This window comes from Podarcis erhardii (genome assembly GCF_964252035.2).
Source record: "Podarcis erhardii genome assembly, chromosome: 2".
NCBI classification, from domain to species: Eukaryota; Metazoa; Chordata; class Lepidosauria; order Squamata; family Lacertidae; genus Podarcis; species Podarcis erhardii.
In genome coordinates this window covers 42,031,463-42,050,025 of record NC_138498.1, presented here as the reverse complement: position 1 = coordinate 42,050,025, position 18,563 = coordinate 42,031,463, and the positions used below count along the sequence as shown (strand labels likewise).

The following is an 18,563-nucleotide window of genomic DNA, read 5'->3' as shown; positions in this document are numbered from 1 at the left end:
CATCAAGAGGAGTGATGTGTGGGCAGGTCAGTATAAATCCACCACAAATGCATTGGGATTGTAGAATACTTCCCGCAAAGAGCACATGTTTGGCAGGCCACCCAGGTCCAAACAACTCATCGACAGGCTGCTAACGGTGGGTCTATGGCACAGGACTCATTTTATCCACGTGGAAACAAAGGCAGATGAGAAGCCAAGGCTCCACTAACTAAAATATTCTCTTTATATACCATACAGACTATGTTTTGTTTCCAGTGAAGGGAAAGTAAAGGGTGGGAAGGATATTGATTAAAATGCAGTCGTGGGGCATCAACCATTCCAAAGGACAAGCAAAGTACAGCTGAGGGGGTTCTCTGAGAGAAGAGAAAAGTGGGGAACATTATACTCTTTTTCTGACACCTCGTGGGTCACTCCTTGTTCATTCCTGTTAGCGATCTGTTTTGCTCTTTCTTCTTCACCTCTGACCAGATGTCAGACAGGTCTTGGATAAACTGCTGGATCTGAGAACAAAGAGGATGAACATCTGATTAATACAAGCAAAAGGGAGCCATCACAACAGCATAGGCTGGAACTGGGGGCTACTTTGGGATTTTTATTATTTTTATTATTTCAGTCTTTATTGGTTTATAAATGACACACACAAAACCCACAAAACATAACTCACAAATAAAAAGAAAAAAGAACAATAGAACATGGAAACACAAAAAATATTTCAGCCACCAACTTTCACCCTCCTTAGTGTGGGTTCTTTGTTTACTTATTACTTGCCTCTATTTTTCAATAAACTCAACCTGTATTAAATCTAAAGTTTTAATGTGGGGACAATGTTCTTTTAAATATTGTCTATAAATCTCCCATTCTTTTTTGAACTTTTGGGTCGATGGATAGTTGATCTTCTCTGTCATATTTGCTAATTCCATATATTCAAACAGTTTAACCTGCCACTCTTCTTTTGTTGGAATTTTATCTCTTTCCGCCCCTTGGCTATCAGCATTCTCACTGCAGTTGTTGTGTACATAAAAATCCTCCTTTTCTTTCTCAGAATGTCTGATGCCATAATGCCTAAGAGGAAGGCTTCAGGTTTTTTGATAAACGTTATTTTGAACAATTTTTTTAGTTCATTGTATTTAAGTTCCCAAAAGCTCTTTATTTTTTTACAACCCCACCACATATAGTACATTGTCCCCTCTAGTTTTCTACACCTCCAGCATAAATTTGACTTGGTTTTGTACATTTTAGCCAATTTGCTGGGTGTGATGTACCATCTGTATAGCATCTTCATAAAGTTTTCCTTTATAGTAAAACCATAAATTTCAGTTCATTTCTCCATAAATTTTCCCATTCTGTCATCTGTATATTGTACCTAATGTCCTTCGCCCACTGAACCGTAACCAATTTTACTTCCTCTTCTTTTAAAAGAAAAGAAGGCTACTTTGGGATTTAATTGGGGCTGCTGGTCTGGAGGATAGAACTCTTGGTAGAACTATGGACTACGGGGCTGGTGGTGGGGAAGCCACGGCCAAACTACACTGGAGAGGGAACATGCTGTAGCACAAGAGCCATCAATTCACCACAGGTCCAAGCTCACTGTGTTTCATTTCCAGATACATTCTGGACGAACCAGATATAAGCCCTCCCAATTGTATCTCCTTGCCACAACATGGCTTGATGGGCCTCAAACAATGAAGGACTGAAGACTTTATGCTCAGCTTGCAACAGAGCTGGCCCACTCACGAGGTAGGGTGAAGCAACCATCTCAGGTGGCAGAAACACAAGAGGCACCCCCTCAGGGCACTCAATCCCATGTGTATTTTGTGGTTTTGTATTTTGATTTTGTTCTGTGAACCGCCCTGAGACCTTCGGGTATAGACTTAAAAGTACTGCCAGACCCTGGAGAGGAGAGGTGGAGAACTCAAGACACATGTACCATATCCAGCTGCTTGTGTGTGTCCTCCACGGGCACCATTAAAGCCTCCTTCATCTGCTTGGCTACACTCTGGAAGAGATTCAAAGTGGCCATCTTGATGGTACCCAGCATCAATGTTTTCTTCGCGGCCGTGTTCTGGATATGGGCCCAACGCGACTCCTGCGGAGAAGGCAGAGACATAGAAAATGAGGTTTGATGGACGTGACTAGTATGCTGCTACTTCCATGTTAAAAGTGCCCCAAACTTCATTTGGGGGTGATGGGGGGGGGGGGAGACGGGGCTCAACACAACTTGCATAGCAACCAGCCTAAGATGCCTCTCTTATGTTTTGCATTTCCATTGTGCAATCTGATCTGCCACATACAAAGCCTTTTCAGCAAAATGTTCTGTGTTATTGTCTGCCTGTCTGCCTCCCCCCCCCCATGGAATGTTGGTTCAAATGCTAAGAAGTTTGTTACTAGGCAGAAATGGGCAGCCCCAGTTAGGGTTCATGGCATCATCCTGCCTTGTCCTGCTGTAGTTAGTCGTTCAAACACAAGCCCAGCATCTTTCTCCCCGCCCCCCCTAAACTGTAAGATATTCACCATTGCCAAAGATGATGGTAAACGTTCTCTGGCTACCACTAACGAGGTTTAAAAATGAAGTAGCTCCCTCCTTCTGTCATTTCTTCCTGATAAAGAACACATATGGTGGTCTGGAATGGCTCCTGAAACTCCCTAATAGCCCAGCTAATAGAGTGTGGTGTTGATGATGCCAAGTTTGCAGGTTCAATCCTGGTAAGGGACTGCTGCATATTCCTGCATTCAGGGGTGGGGTGGGGTTTGGACTAGATGATCCTCAGGGTCCCTTCCAATGCTATGATTCTCTGAATACTGCAGCCCCATTTGCACTATGTTTTGAAAGCAGTATCACGCCACTTTAAACAATCATGGCTTCCTAAAAGAATCAAGGGAACTGTAGTTTGTTATAGTTGCTGAGAGGTGTTAGGAGACCCCTGTTCCACTCACAGTCCCCAAAGTTCCCCAGGACAAGGGATTGACTATTAAACCACTTAGAGAACTGTAGCTCTGTGAGCGGATTTTGGCTCCAGGCCTCAGATTCCCTATCCCTGATTTCAAGTGATACAGTGCTGTGCTAGCCAAAATGCCCTGCCCACTGCCGAATAGGTAAATGGCTCCCAGTGATGTCCAGTGGATTGCTGGCCATTCTTGCCATCCTCTCTGGCTTAAGTGTTCACTGAGCCAGGGTTTGTCTGCAGATAGTCAAGGGTATGGGTTCATGGCAGCAGATTTTAAGTTATGATTACACCGAGGTCTGGGATGAGAGTAAGCCTGTTAGGATATGCAGATACCGGTAGTTCAAGAAGAGACAAAGATTCTGATCCGTCCAGACTGGTTTCAGGCTTGTCATCATATTACGGGGTCAAAGCCCTCCATGCAAAGGAATACATTTCCCCACCCCTACTCCTTACCCAGACGATGACATCGCTGCGGGCATGGTCGAAACGCAGCTGTAGGCGGGCTAGCTCATTGTTGTGCTGCAGCATCTCATCATCTTTTTCCTCCTTGTAGCGCGCCAGGCGGACTTTAGCTTGCTCAATCATCTCCATCCCCTCCTGTGCCGACTGCACAAGGTCCCGGTGCATTCCTACGAGGGTCTTGTAGCGACCGATGACCTCCCGGATCTCCTCAAACTACAGGGAATGCCTTGCATTACTGTCCTGAACCCTGAGATACCAATCTTCCCTTAGCCAATAGTCAATGCCAAATAGTAGCCCCTCAAGGATCACATCGTCTCCGCCCCATGACAGATCCTTGGATATGCAGGAACAGATGGCTACAGACCTGGCTACAGACACCATAGCACAGCCAGCCAATATACTGGCTTAGGAAGCCAGCTATTATTATACAATGGGTATTTGAACAAGGCTGTACTGCACTGTCCAGAACTACAGCTTAAAGACAGCAAATGGGGGGACAAATGCTCAAGATACAAAGTCACCACCATTGTTCATGAAACTGTGTAAGATGCTTGAATAGCAGTTGCACCAATGACCCAGTTGTTCTAAACTTCAGGTTCTAGAACTTAGTTTAGCATCAACTGTAGAAACTTCAGATTCTAGAACTTGGTTTAGCATCAACTGTAGAGCCAGCGCTAAACCCAGTGCTTTTTTTCTGGGGGGATGCAGGGGTACAAATACCTCTAAACATTTTGTGAATCTAAGTTTGGCCTCATTGAGGGGCAGTATTTCTATATGAGCAGGAAAATGATAATAACCATAAACTTTTTTTTTAATAGAAAAAAGCACGGGCTAAACCACAGAGCCTAGGGCTTGCTAATCAGAAGGTTGGAGGTTCAAATCCCCGCGATGGGGTGAGCTCCCGTTGCTCGGTCCCTGTTCCTGCCAACCTAGCAGTTCGAAAGCACATCAAGTGCAAGCAGATTAATAGGTACCGCTCCAGCGGGAAGGTAAACGGCATTTCCGTGCACTGCTCTGGTTTCGCCAGAAGCAGCTTAGTCATGCTGGCCACATGACCCGGAAGCTGTCTGCAGACAAACGCCGGCTCCTCGGCCTATAGAGCAAAATGAGTACTGCAACCTCAGAGTCGTCTGCTACTGGACCTAATGTCAGGGGTACCTTTACCTTTACTTAAATCTGATCTGCAGATTTCTGGTGGCACAGACAGAACCACAATAAGGTAGCTGAGGTTTCTCCCACTCCCCACCTCAAGTGTTGGTCCTTTGTCCCCCCGCCTGCTTCTCTGGTTCTGCACACAGGCTACAGACCAAAGAACTGGACATCTGTTCTTGAAATCCACCCTCAGACTTTGCCTCTCTTCTTAGCAACCATACGTACCTCGGAGACCTCAACCACTTTCTCCAGGTATTTGTTGAAGATGGAGTATTGCTGTAGCTTGTTGTAGAGCTTCTGGTGCTGCTGCTTCAGAGCTGCCATCTCTATCTTGGCCTTGGCCAGCTCTTTCACTCGCTGCTTCTTTAGTTCCCGCTCCTTGTTGGCTTTCTTCAGGGCTCTGATCCGTTTCTGGTCGTTCTCCTAATGGACCCATGTTGGACCCCACCCCACATACCATTGAAAAGGAATCAAGACAAGAGTCAAAGTCTATAAGGCTGTCAGAAGTGCATAGGAAGTTTCCCTGTACCCTGTCAGGATATTTGCCCATCGCCCAGTAATGCCTTCTACTACTTTTCTGGAGGCAGAGGCAGTGTTATACCTAACTAGCCATTTCTTTGCCCAAGGCTGGGATTGAACATGAGACCTCATGCACACAAACCGTGTGCCCTACCACTGAGCTATGATCTCTCCTGACACCATGTCTCCATCTGAACCAGCACTGAGTTGAGCTAGGAAATGGAGGTACTGCTTTAAAAGTACCACTGCTGAAATTCTTGGCATGAGTCTACTCAGCATCTGGTGTGCAAACATGTAGCTGGCTGATGGAGCCAATGTGGCTTGATCTTCTCCACTGCTAGCAGTAGTCAATGCCTGAATATGGTTTGCTTGGCTTAGCCTGCAGAAGCCTCAGCTATGGCACTTTGCATAGCCTGCTGAATTTATTGAGTCTCTGGTAATCTTCCACAAGCTGATATCTATTTTTTTTTTTTTATAAATATTTATTAAGGTTTTTAAATATAAAACATAATAAACAATCTTACTTCTTTCACAACAATTTCATCACTTCTTTGGGCTCCCTCACGCCTCCCGCTCCCATTTACATCGTTAAAAAAAATTTTTCCAGACAAATTATCAACTTGTTTACAATCTCATGTCCACTCACACATATAATCTAGCGCTTCTTCCAAAAAGTTTTATATTTTCTTTAGTCTCACTTATCATCAAATTTAAATCTAGTTTAGTGGTGACCAGTTTTTTATAATCTAGCATCCTTCTTAACATTCAACCAAATTACAATGTTTTTGTAAATACATCTTAAATTTCTCCCAGTCTTCCTCCAACTTCTCTTCACAAGCTGATATCTAGACTGTCCTCTACATCTGGAAGACAAGCTCACTAATTCGATGTTGAAAATAAAACACAATGTGATTTAAATAGCTGGTGATTGCATTAAATGAATCTTAAATATTTTATGTCCTTGCCCAGGTTATGCCCTAGGAGCAGAGACCCCCTATCACTCCACCTAAGTTAAACTGGGATAGTTTCAGTTAGGATAGCTCAATTGGTTGGGCATGAGACTCTTAATCTCAAGGTCATGGGTTTGAGTCCCACGTTAGGCAAAAGATTCCTGCATTGCAGGAAGTTGGACCAGATGACTCTTGTGGTCCCTTCAAGCTCTACAATTCTATGATTCTACTATTGGGTGGAGACCAACTAGCCTGTGTACATATGTGTAGCTCCAGGCATATCACAATCAGGCCTGTGCTGTGCTTAAATAGGGTGGAGGTCTTATAACGTAAGAGCCAGAGAATTGCAAAAAGCAAATACCTGTATGAATTGCTCAAATTTCCGAATATATGCTTTCAACTGAATCTCCTTAGAACCAAGTTCCTCCCAACGATTGTTCAGGGCTTCCATCCTTGTCTTGAATGCCTGAAAGGTTCACAGAGGGAAGAGACCAGTAGGACATCTGATTCCAGTAGCTCAGACTGGTGCCTTTGAGATATTTTGGACTACAGCTCACACTGTCCCTATTAACCATTCTAATGCTGATGGAAGCTAAAATCCAAAATATTTGGAGGACACCTGGTCAGGGAAGGCTGCAGTAGTCTTCTTGTTCTGTTAGGTGTTGGAAGACTGTGTTGCCTCCTTCTTTTCTCTCAAGTTACAGAGAGCCCAAAACTTCAAAGAAATTAGCATCCTGGCCAGATGGATCAGAAGGTGTTTTGATAGCAAATAGGGGAAACATGTGCAATTTGCTGCCAATAAGCCATGTAGTTCTGTGGTTTTGAAGTGGCTGGTGACAAATGAAGGTAGAGCTGGTCATCAGGGATACAGACGCGGTAAAGCAGGGTGTCTCCTCACCTCCTTTTGTGCCTCCATGGCCTGGTGCACCAATTTGGCTTCTTTTTTCTTCTCCAGGAGCCGAATGGAGGGAGATGGGGACTCCTCCTCAGATACTGGGAATTTCCTAATAAAAGAGAAAAAGAATTTTCCCATGAAGAGTGCAGAGATATTTGTAAGTCATAGGACCTGTGAGCTAGGTAGGTTTTGTGCAGCTCACACACCTTAGGATGAAGGGGCAGAATGATAGAATATCCTGTTTGTCCAAAGGTGCCTGGATCAAGCCCAGAGATGAGTTTCAGTCAGATAACAGACAAGGGTTCCAAACTACAAGGTCTACAAGGAGCAACAAGAAAATGGGGCTTGGATTCAATTTAGATACCCAGCAAGAGAAAGGGGTTTGGAGGAAGGAAATGAAACTTTAGTGGCAATAGTGGAAGAAAGGGAAATGAAAGCAGTGAAAGGAACATAAGACAGACGAAGAAGGATGTTGGAAAGGAAAAGCTAATCATGGAGCCAAGAAGAGAGGAAGCTATGCTTGTTTTAGTACTGGGTGGTCTGATTAGTTGCCGAACCACTTGGGAACAGGGGTACAGCACCATCCAGGGAAGTATCCTGCAACAATTAGAATTAGGATTATTTGAGCATGCCAACAAGTGTATAAGTAGTGATAATCCAGTAGATGCTATATATTTGAAAATACAAAAAGTGCTTTACAAAGGATCCAAAGGATCAAACTACATGTGACATAGAGATTTTTGTTCAGGATCTCCTACATTTTTTTTAAAAAAAGTTAATGGCAGCAGATGGATGTTACAATCAGGACCATAGCACAGGAGGTGAAGTTAAAATCCTCCTCATTCAATTTTCCAGTATAGGGGGCTGTTACCTTCATGTCTAGTTTGGGTAGTCTTCAGGGAATCCAATCCCTCCCCCGGTGGCAGCCAAAAAGCAGATAAACAAGAAGAGTTCTTACCACGTAATTTATTCAGTATTTACAGAGAGAGAGAAATAAATGCAGTCTTTATTAAATACAGTTCCGGAGCCCCGTTTGCATCCTGAGTAGAACGCAACCCATGTCTGCGTTTCTGCGGGTCATGATTTGCCACTTCTGCGCATGCGCATGATGTCATTTTGAGCGTCTGCACATGTGTGAGCAGTGAAACCCAGAAGTAACGCGTTCTGTCACTTCCGGGTCGCTGCGAAGCGTATCCTGAAAATGCTCAACCTGAAGCATATTTAACCCAAGGTATGACTGTAATGGTGTTGCTCTGAGTAAATTCCAACCCCCTCTATCACTCCTATTCCATCTCATCCCTGTGCCAGCTGATCTGAGCTTTCTGCCTCTGAGCTTTCTGTTCTACTACTCACAATGCCCACCTAGGCCTGGGAGAGGGTGGCTCAGGAATGCTTTCCAAAGACTCTGAGACTGTCAGCTGTCTCTCCCCCAGTGCTTCTTCTTCCTGCTGTTCTTCTCCCAATATTTCCCAGCTTTTCCCCTCTGCAGCTTCTGAACTATGGCCTTCTGCAAACCACTGTTCTAAATCTATACTGTCCTCCTGTTCTTGGGAAGGTTCAAGAGGAGGGAAGACAGCTCCCACCATTCCTCCTCAGTCCAGTCCCTGACGTAGACTTTCCAGATGCATCTGGCTAGCTGTTGCTGGAACCAGGATGCTGGTAAGACCCTGGACCCTTTTATAAAAAGTGGGGGGTGGGTGAAGTAGGAGAACCTAGAAGGGAAATGGAAGAAGAAGATACCAAAAACATGGGAGAGCAAAGAAGACGACCATGGAGAGTAAAAGGTAGAATAGAGAGGAGCCCAGAGGAAGGTTCTTGCTGGAAGAGATGCGGCATTTAACTCACATCAGAAGTTTCAGCAACTTCTGTCCATACTGTATGCGGAAATACTCGCTCAGATCCTCTTCATCCATGGTGGTCATGATGCCTGCTCTCTGGCTAGGCAATGCACCCCTAGCCCTTTTAAACCCAACACTCTATGCAGAGCTAGAGACACCCCTTTCCACCTCTCCTAATGCCTTGGGAAGGAATCAGGCAAAGAGAGTCTGTTACAGTTGGGGCCACAGAACCTTCCGGAAGATGCAGAAGGGTTGCTTAGCAACCACAGGGCTGTTCTGCACTGGGAATGATGTAGGGTCCTATGTGAAGCTATCGTTCTCTTCTCGTGTGAAGGGTACCAGTAAATGCCACAATCCATCATTCCCCCTTGGAGAAGGACTGAACTGGCCAGGGAGATTGTGTGAAGTAGCAAGCATATACTTTTAGTGGCCAGTGGTCAGGATAACAGGAAGGAGTTGTCATTTAGAAGGATGGTCAAATTAACCTCTTCTGCTAGATGGAGGAGAGCATTAAGGAATCAAAACACACATAATGCTCTTTGAAACAACATTGTGGCACAGCATGAGTTCTGATTAGAGCTGAAAAGAAATTAGATTCACTTTATCCTATCCCCACTTTCTGAAACAATATGTGAACCGAAACACAAACAGCCTTTAAAATTCACACATCTCCAAATTTTGTAATGCAGTTCTCCAGCTGAGCGATGGGGCAGGGTGTGTGTGCAAACATTGGTATAAAGTGTGTACAGGAATGCATATATTAGTGAAAACATCATGCAAATTCATTATACTAGGCAAAATATACAGTGGTACCTCAGGTTAAGAACTTAATTCATTCTGGAGGTCCGTTCTTAACCTGAAACTGTTCTTAACCTGAGGTACCACTTTAGCTAATGGGGCCTCCCGCTGCTGCTGCACAATTTCTGTTCTATCCTGAAGCAAAGTTCTTAACCCGAGGTACTATTTCTGGGTTAGCGGAGTCTGTAACCTGAAGTGTCTGTAACCTGAAGCATCTGTAACCTGAGGTACCACTGTATTCTCAAAGTTCAAAATATGCCCACTGGCCCAAAGAGGTTGTTGTGCTCAGTTCCATCCACCCTTATGTCTCACAGTTGCTATGGCAAAAATGAAAACTTTGATGGTGACAGCCACATTGATAGGTTGATACTACATACAAGTCTGGGCTTTTGTGCAGTTAAGCAAGAGTGATTACCATGGTGGCAACTTTGAAGTAGTGAAACTTTAACTGGTCTCTTCAGGTGCGAAAATATTTGAGACTGGGACTCGCAAGCTCCGTCAAGCCCTGAAGCTCCAAAAGGTTTCCTGGAGAGTGGAATGCATCTGCAAGGCTCCTACGCCAACTTCCTTGAGGTGTGTGGCTGATCATGCTGCAGAAATGCCAGCTAACCATCAACATTGTGTGGGTGCTTTGCAGCAAATCCTGGGATCTTGTCACCACAGAAATGTGCCCCTCCCTCAGTGGAAGTATGAACAGCACAAGAGTGCCCAAGATTTGGCTAAGCAAATGTTATTGCACCAGCCCAGTGTAGTATTTGCATCCTTCACCCCAACTCATTATGGATTGGGCACTGTCTGTGGTGGAAGTCTTGATCATTCCATCAGCTCTGCTGTGTGTGGCAGGCCAGCTTCCTCTCCCCTCAGCTGTCATGTGGGATCAGCCATTCCATCAGGCTACCATAGCAAGAGATTAGAAGCAGGGCTCATTCCATCAGCTTTGTTGAAAACCCAACTCCATCAGGCACCTCCTAACCCTGAACTGTGCCAGCTGGTCATTTTAAGAACAGCTGTTTAAGAATTGGTGCCTGAGTTTGATGTTTATTTTCCTCTTCCCTCCCTGTCCTTTCCCCCTTGTGTGTCTTTCCCCCCCCCTTAAACATTGTAAGCCTGTAGGCAGTGACCTGTTTCAATTAACTACATGTTAAACCACAGAGCCTAGGACTTGCCGATCAGAAGGTCGGCAGTACGAATCCCTGTGACAGGGTGAGCTCCCGCTGCTCAGTCCCTGCTCCTGCCAACCTAGCAGTTCGAAAGTACGTCAAAGTGCAAGTAGATAAATAGGTGGGAAGGTAAACGGCGTTTCCGTGCGCTGCTCTGGTTCGCCAGAAGTGGCTTAGTCATGCTGGCCACATGACCCGGAAGCTGTATGCTGGCTCCCTCAGCCAATAAAGCGAGATGTGCGTCACAACCCCAGAGTGAGTCATGACTGGACCTAATAGTCAGGGGTCCCTTTACCTTTACCTTAAGCCACTCTGGGAGCCTTTTAGACCAAAGAGTGAGCTCCAAATGCTCCAAATAAAATAAATAATCATAATAAGTATTCCCCAGGGCTGATCCAGTCATGCCGTCCTTATGTTTTCACGTGGGCTGCAGAAAATGCCTTTACACTGGGGCTGAGCCTGAATTCTCCTGAAGTCGGTGATGGAAAGATTTTGGAGCATTACCTCATGATGGAGTGGAAGCCACAGTGGGTTAGCTTTAATTGTCTTGTACTTCACCCTTCTCTCCCAGTGTCTTTACATCTTCTCCCTGACTGAGCGCTCGGCTCTTGGATACAGTGTGTGCTTTAAAAGCTCAGCTTCTTTTTCTTAGGTTCTCCATGGCAACTGCATCAGCACCCCATGAATAAATTACCTCTCTGACACAACATCGCTTATTAGAATACAGAAAATGCCATTTCTGAGTCATGTCTTTCTGATGGGGCCTTTTGTCTCTTCCTTCATTCTTCTGTCTGCCCAGTACTCTGTGTGAAGAGAAAGTCAGCCAGACAGTTTGCCTTGGGGTGAGCAGAATGTCCCTCTCCAGGCCATGGGTGACTTCAAAGGGCAGTGAGAGTTTCCTGTCCTGGCCTTAGTGTGGAGGCTGCCATGGTAGGGAACAGACACTGTGGGTTGGCTTGCTTGCCTACAACCCTTTTCTTAAACCTAGTCCTCTACGGCTGTTGAATTAACCTCCCCTCCATCACCCACATACGCATCCTGCAGTTCTTGGTTAGTCTCATCTTTATTCCTCCTAAGTGTTGTCCTGCCACAACATTGCAGAAGGGAGATCGTTTTGTCACGCAAGCAGAAATGTTTGTGCTGATGGAACAATCATAATAGCAGACCCTCCAAGTGTCCCTATTTTCCAGTGACTGTCCTGAATTTACAGAAACAGTCTCAGTTTCTCGCTTGATCCTGGAATGTCCCGCTTTTCTTTAGGACGTCCCTATTTTCTTCAGAGAAATGTTGGAGGGCATGGAGTTATGTGACCCCTGAGCCAAGAAGATAAGTAACTATACAAACTTTAGAAGACTTCTGAGGGCAGCCCTGTATAGGGGAGTTTTTTTTTTCATGTTTCATGTTTTATTATGTTTTTATATATGTTGGAAGCTGCCCAGAGTGGCTGGGGCAACCTCGTCATATGGGTGGGGAATAACAACAGCAATAACAACAGCATCCTCCCCATCCCTTTTTTGTGTGTGTGTCATATATTTTAGATTGCAAGCCTGTGGGAAGGAACTGCCTTATTTTTAATTGATTGTACATGAATCAATTGAGAGACCTGTGTGTAAGTAGGTGTGCTTTCTCTAGTCTCAGGATTCCAGGTTAATCGGTGTTGACTACAAATGAAAGATTGGAACTGTGCACAGAGAACTGTCCCATTTGACAATTGTCAGCCTGTTGTGAGATAAAAGTTCAGAATGTCAGGAGAAAATTGGGGGAAGAATGCTGCAGTTAAATGTTGCAATAGAAGCACTTCAGTAACTCAGTGGAATTGTTTGTTTGGGAGGCACTGTGTGTCATATTGTGCATTCTGAGTTGTTGCAATCATCACAGTGGCAGACCAATCTGTTTAAACTGTCTGTCCTGTTGCTACTGAGAGCAAGGGCCTAATGTTAAGGTTGCAATGGGTAAGGAGAGTTGAATCTCCCTGCAGCATAACTCTCAACAATTCATTGCCATCTCCCACCCCAAAACTGGCCTCTGATGCCAGACGCCAGCTCACATACCTGGGAGAGGGCTGCCAGGAGGTGAGTTTGGGGACGGCTCATCTCCAACCTGTGCACACATTTTGCAGTTAAAACCAATGCTCCCATTATGTGGGGAACAAAATGCATAAGCCTCACCAGCTGAGTCCCCACCCAAGTTGTAGCTAATCACACCCTCCAACACTCAGTAACAAGACAGTAACTAAGAGGGCCATTTGAAACCAGAAGAGGGTAGCCTCTGAATTTGAGCGCTGCTTAAAATCCGAAACAGTTTCCCATTGTCATGTGCAGCTTTTGCTTCAAATTTCTCCATTTGTGATTAATTACTGAACCTTAATGGCTTTTCGCATCTATGATCAAACAAACTGGTGAGAGGCAAAAAGCTGGATTCTGTGACCTTTGCTAGAGATTAAAATTCAATAAAATAATAATAGTGGTGAGAATACCAAGGCATTTGACGCCTATCTCCTTCAACTTATCAAGTATGCAGTCCTATCAAAACATTCTCCTGGGTTTCATCCAAAATGTTTCACCCCTGCAGGCTTATATTTTCCCCCCTTTCCTCCACATTATATTCCATACAATTTTGTACAGTGCTAAATGATGCCTTTGAAATACCCTGTAACCTAGGTGGGGTTTACTATTTTTATTAATAATAATTCTGAATTTTATATTAACTCAAACAGATAAATCAGGGAACTGAAGTACCGTACATGTCATAAAAACAAATACAAACAATAGCTCCCTTTGTTCCTACCATAATTATATAATACACAAATCAGGGAACACACAAAAGTAGGAAAGAAAAAGGCTGTGGATAGCAATAGAGCAGTTGAACTAAGTTTATTATTGGCATCACCACCATACTACCTCCCAGTTTAGAAGAGCATTTCCATTCCAGAAAGAGGATGGTTTTTTATTTATTTATTTATTTATTTATTTTGCAGATTGCAACCATTCTGTATGTCAAGGGTAGCCAATTTGGCAACTCCCATCATTCCTTGGCTATTGGTGATGCTAGATGAGGCTGATGGGATTTGGAACCCAAGCACATCTGGGAGGCCACAGGTTCCCCACCCCTGACATTACACCTTCCTTTCCATTTGGGGCATTGTCTGGTGGTTCATTCAAAATAGGTGAAAGAAACAGATTAAACTCAAGAGGCTGAATTTTCATAGGTAGACAATTAGGTCTTATAACATATTCGTGCAAGCAGGCTCTGGCTGGAGACCACTCAGTTCATCCCTAGCATGGTTCTTTCTACACTAGAAAAAACATCCCAAGGTAAAGACGATTTCTCCCTCAGTTGTGTTCCATCTGCAAAATGCCACATGGTGGGGCTGTTGCAAGGCATGCTTGCCTTGGCTGGAATATATTTGTAAGATTTATTTATTCATTGCTCAATAAATACTGAGCAGGGTTGTTGTTGTGGATGTGTTGTTGGCAAGAGGCTGTTTCAAGGTCTTACTCTTGAAATTTGCTATTTTTGAGCTCTGTATAAGCCTAACTCAGCTATTGTGGGAGCAGCAGCCAGGAGAAGGTGTGTATGAAGGAATAGAGAACGATCCTAGAATCATAGAATCATAGAGTTGGAAGAGACTACAAGGGCCATCGAGTCCAACCCCCTGCCAAGCTGGAAACACCATCAGAGCACTCCTGACATATGGTTGTCAAGCCTCTGCTTAAAGACCTACAAAGAAGGAGACTCCACCACACTCCTTGGCAGCAAATTCCACTGTCAAACAGCTCTTACTGTCAGGAAGTTCTTCCTAATGTTTAGGTGGAATCTTCTTTCTTGTAGTTTGGAGCCATTGCTCTGTGTCCGCTTCTCTGGAGCAGCAGAAAACAACCTTTCTCCCTCCTCTATGTGACATCCTTTTATATATTTGAACATGGCTATCATATCACCCCTTAACCTCCTCTTCTCCAGGCTAAACATGCCCAGCTCCCTTAGCCGTTCCTCATAAGGCATCGTTTCCAGGCCTTTGACCATTTTGGTTGCCCTCCTCTGGACACGTTCCAGTTTGTCAGTGTCCTTCTTGAACTGTCTCCTTCTTGAACTGGTCTGAAAACTATGAATGATTCCCAGCTGCTAATTGGAATCTTCAGAAATGTGCCAATTCATCCTTCCTCTCCTCTCTTTGTTAAATCCTATCCCTCCCCTCCTCCGCCCCATCTTAAGAGCATGGAATACAAAAAAGCTGCCTTCTACCAAGTCAGACCACTGGTCCATCTAGTTTAGTATTGCATACACTGACTGGCAGCAGCCCTCCAAGATTTGAGGCAGGGGACATTTCCAGCCCTAGCTGGAGATGCTGGGAGGATTGAACCTGGGACTTTTTTGAGCTTCTTGTGTACACACAGTGTAGAATTTGCCCTGGATGTAGATTCTGAAATATAGCCCTTTCTCCAGAGAGTTAGGAATATGCAAGACACAGCTGTAGAGGAGGAAACTGCTGCCAAGAATAAAATTCCTGGTAAACATTCCTGTATTGCTTTAATTAAAGCACAACTCAGCTCACAACATCGGAAGAACAGAGGAATGAAAGGGGAGCACCCAATGATGCCTGTTATGCTGCTACAGTATGGTGGGGGGACCAGAATATTCAGGAGTTTGCATTTGTGATTTGCTTTCTTCTGATAAAGCACTTAAGCTTTTTGCACAACCCTGCAAGACTTGTGGCTTTTAGGAGCACAATTACCCCTGCTTCGTTCTCATTCAGACTCCTTCCAGTGGCAGATAGCAGAGTTGCTGGCAGCACTATATTCTTGCTGCTGAGCATCCTTTGTAATGACACTGACATTAACAGCAGCGCTCACCCCTTTGTATCCCTTCTGATGGTGCCACTTATCAACTGGACTTAAAAGAGCCTGGGACAAGCCACTGTGTCAGCTAATGGAAAGCCACTTTTCTGAAGAATTGCTTCGGAGCAGGTGCAGGGGGCTAGGGTCTTGTTGGTGTAAATCAGTTTATCTCTGTTATAGTCAATGGGTTTCACTCAGGTATAGGTACAGATTGGGTTGTCAGTGGCTCATGGAGGGTGCATTCAAAGAAAAAGAGGGAAGGTAATTGTTTATCTTTGTTTGGAAAACAGATTCAGCAGCAGGGGTCTAAAGACTGCTACCACTGTTACTCCGGCTCATTGTGGAATTGTTCACCTAACCTCTGCATCTGGCCTGGCTGCAAGTCCCTGGAAGCATTTGGAAGGGCCTTAGCTCAGGGAAGGGCCATTGTGCAATGGCAGAAGCTCTCAGTGTCTGTCCCTGGTATCTCTAGGTAGGGCTGGGAAAGATTCCTGCCAGTCAGCATAAACCAGGGCATCTTCAAACTTGCAGCTAGACACATTTTGTGTAGTGTCTTTGTTATTTTTTCTTCCTTCTTGTCTCTTTCTCTCTCGATTCTTATTTCTCTTCCCTCCTTCATGTTCTTTCTTTTGGTTAAAAAATGGTTTGGGAGCAGGCAGTGTGCTGGCTGCTTGTGCAGTGTGTGTGTGTAGAAGCTCAGAATAGAACCGGTGTAAACCAGCCTTCTCCCAGACCTTCATCAGTCCCAGTCTTGGAAGGTAGGAGTTGTAGACCAGAACATCTGGAGGACACCTTTAATGGCCTTGATCTACTTAGGCAAAGTGAGCAGAGACCACATTGGCTCGCCAAATCTGATGGCAGAAGATGGACTTCCATTTTCTGGAGGAGGTGATGGAGGAGGCCACTGAATAGGAGCAGAAGCAGTCTCAAAACCATGAAAAACTCCTCATCGGGAGCCTGCGGTAGAGTTAAACAAACTGATTACCTTAGGCCCGGCTGCAGAGTCATTGTTGAGCAACATCTCCTCAGAGTAGCTCCTATCATTACCAGCAGTATGTTTTAGCTTTGATTCCTGCATTGGAGAGGATTGGATGGGATGACCCTTGAGGTCCAACCAACCCTACAGTTCTATGATTCTCTGGTGCAGGGTCTGGATTGCCTCACAGAATTCCTCAAGCAACCCAGCATCTGCTGGAAATGTATGCCACTACTCCTGCAACCTTGGCACTTGGAGACATCTTGGTGGAAGCCTTCAAGGAAGGCTGCTGTAGATCATATTGATTTGGGGTAAATCAGCTTCCTGTGCTCCTTCTTCTGCCCCTCCAAAATGAGATATATTTTCTCATGAGATATATTTCATACTGATGATCCTTGGGGTGATGGCAGGAGACCAGAACGGGCTAAAGTCCTGGGAATATGTGGACTGTCAGGACAGTGTACATACCTGATCTATGAAATAGCAGTCACTGTTTTGCACCAGGTAGTGCTTTGCTACAGTAGCGTAGTTCAGAGCACTGAACACCCACCCACACCAAATCTCAGTTCAGCCTTAAACAAACAAGTTGGTTTAATAAAGCGTATCAGCTTACCTGGGTTGTGTTTCTTCTACAAAGAGCTAAATTAGGACCCCTTTAATAGCCACAGCAGTGATAGTGATGCTGTCTGCCCACTGACACTGACAGGCACCCAGTGACTTGTGGTGACTCATCTGCGAGGCTGCTTTAGACAAGAGGGTTTGCAACTTTGAGCTTATGGATGGTGATAGCTGCAGTGTCATCATTGCTTATGAGGCTGCACATTCTCACACAGATTCACAGATCTCTTGATTGATTAAGCTGATCCTTCCTGCCATCACTTCCTTCAACAGGCTTTGGCAACAGTTGTCTTTGGCACCAACAGTCCCCAAATCCCATTTCCTTGCAGGACTGAGGACACAAAGAAGCACTTCGTGTGGATGGTGTAGTAATTTATTTGTTATGGGAATTTTGATGAACTGAGAAGGGAATATTTGACTATTGAATCTGATCCAGCTCATTGATCTTATGACCAACCTATTCCTTCATGCAACATGCAACCTGACTGTGTGCATCTTTACTCCAAAGTAAGTCCCAGTGTGTTTAATTGGGTTTTCTCCAAAGTACATGTGCACAGGGTTGCAGTCTAAGGCTCTGTACACATGAATGGCTTTAAATGCTGTGAAGTCATTTCCCCCCTGTTATGTTTCAGGTTGCATTTTATGTTACAGTCTACATACGCCAGAATCTAGGCCCTGCAGAAAACCTTACATCTCTAACTATGGGAGATTTATTGTTCTGCATTTTAAGGATTATTACATAAACTGCTGTGGTGTGGTTTTTTTTTTAATAGAGAAAGCAGGATATACATTTTCCATATACATAAACAAAATTTTCTTATTAGGTTGGTAATTCTAATTCTTCATACATGTCCAAAATCTTATTGCGATGAGAATTCTAAAATAATAAGATGCTGGATGGAGCTTAGAAGTTCAGCCTTACTCAATGCAATGTGAAGCATTTTCCTGCATTCACTCTCCATCTCTATGTGTCATTTAAACGTAAGCGTACGTGGGAAGATCGTTTTGACATTTCACTTTTTGTCTGAAAATGTCAGAGTTCTGCAATGCAGTTGTCCAGCTTTTCATCCTTCTAAAAGGGGTGGCGGCAATGGGTCCCTTGTGAAATCACATCCCTTCTATACTGATAAAAGAATCTTAGATGCACTATCATGGATAAGCAAAATAATATCTTAGTCCTGACACCATGGTGACAATAGCCTGGCAGTAACTTTGCTTGGGCACCCTTCAAAATTTGCAGTTTGAATAGATTGCTAAAAAAAAAAAAAAAAAAAATGGCAGAGAAAGACGGAGTGTGGGTGGAAGCTAAAATACACCCACAGTTTGCCTCACACTTACAGAAGGCCTCACAAATTGCAATATTTTGCAATGTGATTTATTGACTACATCAGGAACATGTTGACACTAATTCCAAA

General features: G+C 44.3%; 1 protein-coding gene and 1 long non-coding RNA gene across 3 annotated transcripts; one reads left to right on the top strand and one right to left on the bottom strand.

Annotated features, from left to right (window-relative positions):
* Positions 1-200: 200 nt before the first annotated feature.
* CCDC42 (coiled-coil domain containing 42) lies at positions 201-8,986 on the bottom strand. Its single transcript, XM_081851135.1, has 7 exons — positions 8,769-8,986; positions 6,927-7,032; positions 6,390-6,494; positions 4,785-4,982; positions 3,399-3,620; positions 1,928-2,086; positions 201-500 (listed from the first exon to the last, which is right to left on the bottom strand). Exons 1-7 carry the CDS (start codon positions 8,843-8,845, stop codon positions 408-410), a joined length of 960 nt encoding a protein of 319 aa, XP_081707261.1. The 5' UTR covers positions 8,846-8,986; the 3' UTR covers positions 201-407.
* Positions 8,987-9,036: 50 nt separating this feature from the next.
* On the top strand, positions 9,037-14,096 carry LOC309334480. Of its 2 annotated transcripts, XR_014153114.1 has the most exons (4): positions 9,037-9,475; positions 10,021-10,132; positions 12,258-12,328; positions 13,697-14,096. It is a non-coding gene; the product is annotated as an uncharacterized lncRNA (long non-coding RNA). The 2 variants fall into 2 exon arrangements; XR_014153115.1 differs by lacking the exon at positions 9,037-9,475 and having other exon boundaries at positions 9,813-10,132.
* The last annotated feature ends 4,467 nt before the right edge of the window (positions 14,097-18,563 follow it).